Consider the following 12104-nt stretch of genomic DNA (forward strand, 5'->3'; position numbering starts at 1 on the left):
AGAATTCCTTGGAATAGAATTCCTTTTGACGAATCCTTCAATGCCAAAATTATTAACTATGCAAAAAATACCCAAGTGGGCACTTTGCAGGCTATGTGATTACATCAGTGCACCTTAGCAGGGCTCTGTCACAAGTTTTCTCTCTCCCTCCTCCCTCATTTTGCATTTCTACACCTTGGTCCATGTGGCAAAGCAATGAATAAAGATGGCGTAGTTTAGAGATCATTTCCTCATTGACCATATAGGTGTATATGCCTGTGGAAGCCTCACCATCTGGGATCTTCAATGGAAAACATCAATTTCAGATCCTCCTCTTTTTGTTCCTGGGACGGTAAAAACACTCCCTGACTTCTTCATGCCCACTGACCCCTTTCTTAGTTTCATTCACTTTCCCAGATTTCTTTACTGCTTGGATTTGTCCAATGCCTTGCCTACGGTAAGAATAAGGAGTGCTTGCATTTCCCAGTCATTTGGAAATGAAGCAGCCAAAGAGAGCTTCAAAGAGAACAGGAGAGGAAGAGAGACAAGATAACGAGTTGGCCTTGCAGTCAGGAGATGGCTACGTTATCCTTTTTGCGTTGGGACTCAAGTCAACACAGAGCAGGGCAACGGGCCCTGAGGTGACTAGTGGATGGACGTTCACTCTTTCTGTGAACCTAACAAACACGAAGGTGGAGCAGAATGTAGGTGGACGCATCAATTTTAAGGGAGGAGACGCATGGTCCTGGACATTTTTGTACCTTGTTTGAAACGCACCACGGAAGCTGCTTTACCTCAGATAAATTCTGACCTCCAGAATGGCAGACTTTCGGATGGGAACACATATTCTCTCCGGAACTGACTTGGATATTCTGCACACACACCACAGTCAGACAAGAGGGTGCCCTGACTAAGGGGATTCAGAGGTGGGGGGACAGTGTAGTCATTTACACGTCCTATTTCGCTTTTTATTTTCCCCAGAAAATTGCAACACATTTGCACATCTGTTCTTCATTGAAGAATGGATATTACTCTCCTGGGCTTTTCTCTGACACCTTACACACACACACACACACACACCCCATACACCGATGCCCACCATCACAGCCCAAAGTAGTCAGATAGGTAAAATCTAATGGGATATTTGAAATCCTTTTTTTAAAAAATCTGCTTCCGATTTATGGAAACATACTTCTCTGAACCTAAATACAGAGTGTCTGATGGGATTTATAACAGAGGCTACAGGTCATCTTCATCTTAACGAGCGGGTTGTGCGTGAATAGACCACTTTCTAAGGCTTGCCCTGTATGTGCAGGACGCAGTTTGCTGGTCTGATTTATTTATGTACGGCCGCTGTTTAGCATCTCAGAACCCCTCCATGGCCCCCAAATCCAAAGCTAACAAATCATCCACTTCTGTCCTTCCACTTGGAGGGGAACATGAAATTAACTCCTTATGAAAACGGCCTTGTGTAGGACCAGAATCCAGACCAAGAAGAGAGGCACGTACTTCTACCCTTTGCATCCAAGGAACTTCGTCTTCCAATGAAACGAGCGAGATTAACAATCAATTAACAGAAAACTGAAGTTGTGAGAACATGCTGATTTTCTCTATTTTATGGTTATTTCTTAAACCATAGCTTACTCCAAAATCACTATAATCCTAAATGATATTCAGAGGAAATAGAGAACGACACTTATTTCTACTAAAAGCTAAGGTCACTATTAAAAAGGTTGAATGATTCAGCCGAGACAGTATGGAAAATTAAGGACTGTGTCCACCTATCAGGGTCAGCTGTCAAGGAATAAAGCTGCCACACTCGACCTAGATGTCACACTCGGTCCGAGGAATGATCAGATTCTCAGAAATGGACACATATTCTAGCTGCTTACATGCACAGAAAGTTTCCATCTTGAACGGTCGTTTGTATATTGCTTATGAATGTACTGTATAGCAAATGGGGTTTTTAATACCTTCTACATACTGCGAACTTGTTCTCATTGTGAAAAAAATTATGGCTTGCAAGTGGAATTTATTTAATATTCATGTGATGGAAATAAATGTAAGGGCACATTACCTCCTTTGGAGAATGGTTTTGCTAAATTATCCAAGAAGGTATAACTCATAGTAAGCAAAGAGTAGTACTCTATTATTATTGTTCTATTTATAATAGAATTATTATTATAGTATATCTATTAATAATATATATTCATTGTATGTAATTATATACTATAGTCATAAAATAATATTAATTATATAGTATAATGTTATAATCTTTATTAATGTATATTCATTATATGTTATTATATATAATATATGGTTATAAAATAATTATGTATTCATTATATATACTATTATATCGATTAATAATGTAATTATTATTATAGCATTAGAATGCTATTTGTTAACATAATATTTCCTCAGTCCTCCATAAAACTATTGATCTGTGTTGGTGAAATCTCAAATTGGTAAAATCTCCTAAGCTGGGAGAGAGAGACACATGTTATCAGAAATCCAGTCCATGGTAACTGTGCTCACAAACCACTAAATTCGTTTTAGTCAGTCCTTGTCAGGGAGACATTTATGTAGTCCTCTGCCACAATCATCTTCGCTTACAACATCTATGCGACGTCAAACATCCAACTGACGGACAAAAGCGGGAATGACGTAACTATTTTCACATAGTTGCACGCTGGCGCTGACTGATTAAAACACTGTGTCGCTGTGTTGACTTAGTTTTTCAGCAAGATTCTGGCACGATGTGCATACCATGGGACAATTTGTGACTTGACAGGAGGAAGGAAACTGATTTTCCCTATCCCTTGCATAAAAAAAGCATTATTGCCTTTAGATGTTTTAAAGGCACTCTTGTAAGAAATGCATTTTCATAATGCATTTCATATGCTTTATTGATGATTAATTTCTGTAAGTCACATAGGATGCTAAAGACCCACTTGACAACTCAGGCGGAAGGAAACAAAGCCCAGAAATAAAGAGAACAGAATAATTCTCTGCTCTTATAAAGAAGGCTGTTCTCTCTAAATTTCCTTTTGATGAAGCCATACTTAGGATGGTCAAAAACCATGGTCCCATGCACCCATTTATGAAGGTTACTCCTCCAGGACTGTAGTAAACAATTATTCTGTAATAATTATAATAATAATTATTATTTTTCAATATTCTTTAGCTATAAGAATATCTAATACTAAGAATATTATTCTATTATGATAGAATAATTATTATTCTGTAATGATTATTTCAGAAAATCATCATGTGCTTGTTGGTGTGGGACCCCCGGGTAAGCATTTTCTGTGGAGTGATGCCATAAACTTCACAGACATTCTCAGTTGTACACACAGGGATATGGAGACGTATCCAAGCTGAGAACCTTGCCCACAAACAGTCAGCTGGGAAGGGGACAGGCTAACATGTGAACCCACACAGCAGGCCTGTTCTTGACTGTGCCTCAAAACTGAGCCACAGGAGTAAACCATATTTATATTCGAAAGGGTGGAGAATGCCTTTGCCCAGAACCCGTCAGCTCTTGAGGTGCAAAGGGAAGGGTAGAGAGCCCAGAATAGTTTGCTAACATGGGTAGCTGTACAGGTGCACCTGCCGTCATGAACAAGATCTAGTGGGGGGGGAAAGAGGGCTCTGTGGACGTTTTGTGCGTGTCATTCCACGACAGGGACACTGGAACTGTTTTTGAAGCCTGGGAAAATTTTAAAGTCCCCTCGTCTCCTGTGTTCGTCAGTGTCATCTTTTGAATATGACACTTAAGAGGATTCACAAAGGTTTGTTCGCTCCCTGCCCTACAGAGTTTAAGCGCCAACTCTGCAAAGGGCCCACACGTTGGAACTGGTACTATCCCCTCCATGTGCATGAGGAGAAATGGCCCATTTTGCCCACCTGGCATTGAGGCAAGAGTGTTTTCTACCAGTGATTCCTGAGGAGGCACATGAATTTAGAGTCTCAGAATGGCTAGAGGTTCAGAGGCTACAACCAGAACCTCATGGGCAATCGCTCTGTTTGCTATTAGGGGATAGACTTAACTGTGAATCTCAGATAATAATTGAACGGGCAAAATTGTTTAATTAGTGTTGTACTGGGGTGGTAATGAATTGTCACGGTCGTGTGCCTTCCAATAGCACACGTGTATTATTTTATGGTTCTGAAGGTCTGAGGTCCACTGGGCCAAAAGCAAGGTTCTGCAGGGATTCTGGGGGCTCCAGAGGAACACCCCATTTCCTTGTCTTTTCCAGCTTCTAGAAGCCACCTACAGTCCTTGACACCCAGCTCCTCCCATCCTCAAAGCTGGCCACGCCAGGCGTGTCTTTCTTACATGGCTTTATTCCAGCTCTGGTGTCATCTGTCTCCCTCTTCCACAATTAAGGGTCTTTGTTATTAATCATGGGACCCCCACCCTCCAGATAGCCCAGTATATACACCCCCTATCGTAAGGTCAACAGATAAGCAAATATAATTTCATCTGCGAGATCAATTGCCCTTTGTAACACACCTGTAGGTCCCAGGGATTGCCACATACACATCTTTAGGGACTCATCATTCAACCTACACAGGGTCTGTCTCTTAAAATCAGGAATTCTTGTCTCTGTTGCAATGCTATCAGGCAAAGCTTGCAAGGCATGTCACGGCCACTCAGAACTATGTTGGGTGGTGAAGAATAGTTGATCCTGCTCACAATTACCTCACCCTCTGACCAGTGTAGAAAGATTATATAACACATGGACTTACCAAAATAGAGTTCTGAATTCCAAATACCCACCAGTGTTGTCATCTACACTGGTTAAAAAAAAAAAAAAAAAAAAAAAGCATTGATATGAATTAAGACCATCCTACAGGAAGGTCTTTGGAGGGATCAGCCTGATTGATGCTAAAATTTCAGTGTCATATTATAGAAACACAGGTAATGTAGTTGGTGAAAAATGAATAATTAAATATCTAAAGCTCCACACAGATTCTCAAATTGATGCAAATACATAAGACAGAACCCCCAAGACCCCTGATCCAGTAGGCTGGGATGCAATGTTTGTGCAACCAAGCCAGCACAGAACTTCCGCTGCTCACCAGCAGAATTCCAACATTTACATATTGTAGAGAGATCCAGTGTACCTTTTCAGTCCCCACTGGGTTTCTGGTTCTCTAGTCAAGATCACGTGAGATACCAGATGCAAAAACACTCTAAAAAAAACCCCAAGGCATAAACATATGGCAAGTGGTTTATACTTTAGGTCGCTTTTCCATTAGGGAACATTTTCCCTTCTGTATATTTCCAAGTTCCCACAATGGCATGATGAGCTTTGGTGCCAGGTCACACCACTGCACATGGATGGTTCTGTAATCACAGAGGCTGCTGATTTCTGCTCACAGGTGGCCTGGCCGCCCGTATGGGGAGGCTTTCCTTAGGGAGTGCATCCCTTGGTGACCAGCTGAGTTCTGTAAAGCCACAAGCCCTAGACGCTAGTGCAGGGGCCTGTCTTATGAAAGTAATTTTAATCCTTTACCCTGGTTTGTTTCTCCCCTGTCTAGTTTTTATCTGAATGGTTCATTACGAGGAAGACCAAGGCCCAGGTGGCTTCTGAAATGAGAACTCTCCTGGGTCCTGGGTGCGACGCTCCATGCCGTCCCACGTGCGTAGAGCCGCAAGGCGGCCGGCAGTCAGGCACGGGGATGGGTCAGCACGCTGCATGCCAGCTGGTGTCCAGATGCCAGTCGAACTCCGTGAATCACATTCAGACCTAGACTTTACAAGATGATTCTGGGATCTGTCACCATAAGGACAAGGGCCACCAGCCAGAAATGACTAAGTCCTTTAATGTCTTTCTCTGGAACCTGGATAATAGATGAGCCCAACCTGATTTTCCAGGACACTGTACATAAACTGCCTTTTACCATTTACATGGAGAAACTATACGACAGGTCCATACAACGGGGAGATCACAGACTCATGTAACTAATCATCCACTTCAGACTTTCAGCCAAAGCTTGCTTAAAAACGTTTTCTGAGGATTCAAGAACAAAAAAGGAAGGCAAGAAATTTCTCCATACAAGGGACAAAGGATTCTATAGTAGATGAATGTCTCTGATTCCTGTAAATTCCTTTAATTCCAGACAGATGTCCATCTCGTCTAAAAAGAGCATATGCAAATGGTAACTGAGAGGTGGGAATATCCTAGTACCCTAACTTCAGTCTTGTTAGCCTTTGTAAAAAAGTTCTAATTTGAAATCAACACAGACAAGGAGATACCCAAATTTTACTCTCATTGGTTTAACAATGCATTCATTATCTTATTATTATTATTATTATTTTTTTTTTACAGATTTTCCACTTCCATGTTATGGAAAGAAAGGGCCACTTTTTCAAGCAGGGCCATTACTTTCTAATGTAGCTACAATCATCAGGTGACACTCAATTGCCATTTGAATAGAAGGAAATTTCTATATTTTCAATAAAATTTCTACATTAAATGTCATAGTGGTGAATACTAGAAGGAAACAAGGTCCAAATTTATGTGAACCACATGGATTCTACACAACGAAATCCAACCATTTTACGAAATATCTCTTTCTTGCAATAGTTCAAACAATCAGTGGATCCTTTTAGGACTCAAAAAAACAAATGAACTAAAAGTTTAAGGCATTAGAGCAAAAAAGAAATATTCCTTACAATTTTCAGTTTGTGAATTTAATCAGGATAATGTTCTTAATTTTATCATTTTCTGTAAAGTCCTTCCTTTAGAGACGGATCAGGTAAAACACATAGCACTCTATGCTCACACCTGTTATCACTGTAACAATGCCAAACAGGCATTGTATGAAAATAAAGAAGCCATGTATCATATAGTCCATCCCTTAGATGCTTCCAAGACAAGTGGACCAAGGGGTGTTACAGCAAAAATTGCTTTTCATTCAGAATATTAAAAATAATTGATGGGCTGTAGGAAATAGCATGCACAGGACCTCCTGAAACTCTCTTGGCAGATCTCTCTGCGACTGAGTGAGACACGTTCCTCCCTGTTCAGGTGGGTACTTACCATCCTCTGTGGGCACGTAGATGTTTAAGTAAAGGCAGTCTTCGTTCTGATCTTGAACGTAGGTCATCAGAGTATCCAGGTTGGCTGTGAACCAGATGGGCAGCATGTCATGTAATAAGGACCTCTCATCCAGGTGCTGGGGACAGACAGCAGGAAACTGCGTGGCATTTCGAACCCCCATCCAGGACGATGGTGGCTCAGGGGGCTGAAACCGCCTCTCTCCGGTGGGAGGCGAAGCATAAGGGACCCCCAAGTATTGCTCCACGGGACCCAAAATTTCATTGGGCAACGGTGTTCTTAGGCCCCGGATTTTGCCATAATTTGTATTGACCACCGGATACTGTGCTTGGCTGTCGATGAGCGTGAACTTAATGGCAAGAGCAGTTATCCACAGGAAGACGTTGGAGTTCAACATGACGCAGACCGGGGTAAAGAACGGGAGCCATAACAGTCCCTTGGGGCTCGGCATTGTTCACTGCCACATTCGCAGGGGCCCGGGTGATGCAACGCCACGCAGACAAACAGGGACGCGAGCCCGTGGAGAGAGAGGGCTTTCCAGGGAGTGGAAGACCCAGCAGAGGCGACGGGCTTGCCAGGGAGCCTCTCGGAGTCCTCGCAGACAGAGCCCGGTGTTAAGAATAGACCCAGCAGGTGTCTCGGCAGGCCATGGCGAGGGAGCAGCCCTCTCTTAATCCTGGAACCCAATTCCAGTGAGCGGGAGGCTCCAGGGACGCAGAGACCATCTAACACCTCCAGGGGAAGGGACTCCTTATGAGAACGTCAAGGCAGAGCCGTCAGCCTGCAGGGGAAAGAGAAAAACAGGATAATAAAGCCGAGGGAACCACCACAGACACCATTTGCTGCCTATCCCATGCAATGCTCAGTGCCCCGTGATGTGAAATTCTTACTTATTGGTGAATGTGTGTATCTGCACTGCCACATAGTACAATCTAGCAAGACCACAGCTTGTCCTAATTTTTGATGGGTGCCTGGTCCTCTGGAACACACCCAATGTTTGGAAAACACTCACCAAGTCTTGGTTGAATAAAAACAGACCCCCACAAATTATGTGTGTTCTGCAGATACCTTAAAGATGTCTCCCAATTTCACCGCTCTTCGCACATCAGTCAAAACGGCGATCTCTCGGTACTCCCAAAACACTGTTTCTCAAATGTTTAAGGGCGCCCTCACTTTTTCCTAATGTGACATGTGTGGAGTTCTAAAAGTTCATGAGGAAAAGTGGACATATGAGGAAGAGGTGAGCATGGGTACCAGGCCAAACTGGCTTCACGACAGGTGGGTGCTTGGGGACCATAAAGCGAGCAACATGCATGGAAAGGGCATAACTTTGATGCTAAACCCATCTCGAGCTACTCACTGGCAGGTATCCTTTGGCTACATGCACCAACCACTGCCCTGAATCTCAGCTTCCTTGTAAAAAACTGAACAAGATGGTGCACCTCAAGTACACACTGTGGTGCTTGTCACATCAAGACCTCATTCATAATTAAAAGGGTTGGCACGGCCATCCTGATATTTCCATGAGCCACTGCATGCCTTCTAGGATACATGTTTCACCTTGCAGCCTATATAACAGCTGATGGGACATTCGAGTTACTTTCCTGTTGAGACTCAACCTTCTCATTTGTCTCAGTGTTGGTCCTCTGATGCTCACTAAATAAATCATTCCTCCTGTGACACTAGAGAGTGTTATGTATGCACGGGGAGCATTGCCAATGATCCATGAGGGATACAAAACATTGCATAAGGTGTTGCAAAGAGGATGCCTTTCACTACAACATTCTCCAGCTCAAAAATAGACAGCCATGTTTGCAAGGATGCTGGTGGGTCAGTCAGTGTATTTCTGAATTTGAATATAATTATTCATTTCATTTAAATGAACAGTTGAAGGAAATATGTCAAACAGCTCTTTTTCTTTTTTTTTTTTTAATGAAACATATCAGAGCCAGATCTGTCATAGAGCTATCGTACTTCTGGGGAAAATTCCATCACCCATGACATGACATCCTGGGCCAGGTGAATCAGAGCTGAATGAAAATGCACTAAAAGTCCGGATGGTGAAAGTGAAAAACAGCACCAAATGTGTGACTTCGGTGCTTGCTTCTAGCTTTGAATTCTACCATAGGCAGCTATGGGATCTCTGCCACAATATGATACAAGTTTTGAATAATTGAGAGACAGACAAGAATAAGAAAGAGGTGATGACGTGTTTAGAGTCTTCTCTTTTCCAGAAAGCCCTTCTGCTTTGGAACCAGCCTTCAATCTTCCTTTTCCAGCATTTCTTATGATAATAGGAGACACCGTTCATTCCTGATTCGGACAGATGCTGCCTGAGAGCTAAGGGAAGTGACTTGAACTCCCTGGATTTCAGGTCAATGGTGCACCACACCTTCTCCACAAAGTGTGGTGAGCAGGAAGACAGGTCATATGCAAAGTGCAGGGCAAAGGAAATAGCCACTCAATAAACACAACGTGCTGGGAATTCAAACATAGATCTGCTCAAGAGACCCCTGGGTACACAGACAAATCACAAGGGCTCTGACGTCAGTCCAGTATTGGCGTTGAGCAGGTCTGGAACACGTCATTTAAATTCTTTGATCCTCCATTGACTGAGCTGTTTCAGGATTACATGAGATTGTCCCACAGGCATAACACAGTCCCTAGGAGACAGAGGTCATTCAGGGTAGAACCTGGTCAGCAGATCTGTAGCAGGAGTTTCAGGGTCAATTCCCTGAGGATTCTGGCCCACCCAATCCATTCTCCAAGTCGACATGGAGAAGAGTCGCATATCCAGTAAGACTACGCAAGTGGGGGTCACACCAGCACTTCAAGTTGAGCCCAATGAATCAGTCCCTTCTGTCTAAGCCTACCTCGCCAACAAGGGTCTGAGGGACCAGCAGGAGCTCAGAGAAGGGCCTTCGGGCATCTGAGCACCTAACAGGTGGAGGGGAGACACTCATAATATTCCTAAATTCAAAGCTATCCTATTTATTTCCTTGCTTTTTGAAATGTGGCTGATTTGCACAAAAATAACACAGTCTAAAGTGCATAGTTTCCCAACCTTGGCACTGATGACATTTTGAACCACATACTTTTTCGTCCTGTGCATTATAGGATATTTGCCAGCTTCCCTGGTCTCTACCCACTACATGCTAGGAGTAGCTCCCCACCCCATTTATCTATCCAGAATGTCTCCAGACACTGCTGAATGACCCCTGGTGGCAGCGGGGAGAATATGACCCAGGGTGAGAATTGCAAGTCAAAGCCATCGAGGACAGAATGATCCGGGCCGTGAAGGTGAATCAGCATCTGCGGGTACATGCGAATATTCTAATTAGTGGCACTATACATATTTGTATGTGTATGTATGTACATATCTATGTCTATGTGTGTGTGTGTGTGTGTATCACAAGTATTTGGAAGACTTCAAGTTTTTGTGTATGTATGTGTGGTGTATTCAAATTTCAGACTTCAATGAAAATCTGCTAAAAATCTGGAATGTTAATCCAGCAAGTGAAAAACATCATCACACCAAATGGCTGATGTATATACATTTGCGTCTGTCTTTGAATTCTACTGTAGACGGTATTTGCACTGAAAAAAAAAATTCTATGTATGTGCATGTGTATATTCAAATATTTGGGAAACTTTCAAAGTTTTAGCATTCCATGTAATAAAAATTGTGAAAATAAACCTACTAAATACCCATCAACATCCTTACCAATTTAACCAACCCATATATTCGGGGACAAAAAAAGATAAAAGACCTCCTTGTAAATTTCAAACACTAAAAGGGATTTCACGAGGGGTGTAATATTGTTATGTATACATATGTTACATGTGTTATTCACATTACACATAGTACATGTGTTTATATTTGTAATGTATGTTTATATTTACTTAAAATGTTTCCCAAAATATAAAAGGGAATACTACAAAGTAAATTATGATTTAAAATGTTTAATGAGAAAAAGGCAAAATGCATCATTTCATGGAATGCACACAATTTGGGGGCTGATCACTTCCTAGCGTGATTTCTCTGCAAAGGTTGCTCGAATAGTGCAGTCTCACACTGGTATTCTGACTTGATTTGTAACTTGATTGGGTATTTGAGGATGATTCTCTACAGGGTAGTTAGGCTGTCTGCAGTTGTAATTAAGAGAAGGCTCAAACGATTCATGCTTCTCAGAACATAAATGGGTCAAAATAAAAACCACAATCAATTTCCCCCCAAAGTGCACCTCGCTCAAATTGAAATTGGTTTAATTTAAAAACATATATTTAACGAAGGGGAACCCTGATCAAAGTTATTTCAGTATTTTGGCCTGTCAAGGAATGAATGCACATCCCCAGGTACGGGGACTTCTTTCCATGGCCGGGAGGAATTCCTTAGAAGACAAAGACCGTTGTGATTCTTCAGCACCACAAAGGGAGGGTTCATGGGAGGGATCACCTTTCCCCTGGTGCTAATGTCAGCGGTGCTCAAGGCCTGGGACCCACTGAGACGCTCCTGCCAAGAGGCTGCTAATGAGAACAGGCACTTAGAAGACGCACTTTCATCTTGCATTCAGAAGCATCAAGGAAAACAGGAACACAGACTCCGGTCCTTCCCAGATGAATAAGCCTGTGCAATGATCCTCCTATGCTGTTTACTAAGATAGCCTACAACAGCTCTTCCTGAATCAGTGCACAACTGCAGACAACTGTCCGCTTTTCCTTGGCATTTCCTTGGGGCGAGGATGCCAACATTCTGATGGCATTCAGCTTTGGTACCAGAGCATGGAGTTGTACCCTGAGATGGCCCAGAGCACCTGCCATCTATACTATATGGACAACCTCTGCTCTGTGCATGTGCTGACAACACACACACACACACACACACTCAATCCTGATACTAGGTCTGCTCAGTGCCAAGGGAAGACGCAATCAGACACTTTGTATATTTGCGTAGACAGTTTCATTCATATTCTGGTCTTATCACCTGGATGAGCAGGGTTACGAATCTTACAGTTCACTGCACATTCATCTATGTGGGGCCTAATCTGAAAA

General features: G+C 42.6%; 1 protein-coding gene across 7 annotated transcripts in view; it reads right to left on the bottom strand.

Annotated features, from left to right (window-relative positions):
* NLGN4X (neuroligin 4 X-linked) overlaps positions 1-12104 on the bottom strand; it is a 245029-nt gene that overhangs the window by 174189 nt on the left and 58736 nt on the right. For all 7 annotated transcript variants that reach the window (XM_037013494.2, XM_037013493.2, XM_073227304.1 and 4 more), the window contains one exon: positions 7035-7833. In XM_037013494.2, the coding sequence (XP_036869389.2) occupies positions 7035-7503 (469 nt within the window). In that variant the 5' untranslated portion in view covers positions 7504-7833. The remainder of the gene's footprint in view (positions 1-7034; positions 7834-12104) is intronic.

This window comes from Manis javanica, chromosome X (genome assembly GCF_040802235.1).
Source record: "Manis javanica isolate MJ-LG chromosome X, MJ_LKY, whole genome shotgun sequence".
Classification (NCBI taxonomy): Eukaryota; Metazoa; Chordata; class Mammalia; order Pholidota; family Manidae; genus Manis; species Manis javanica.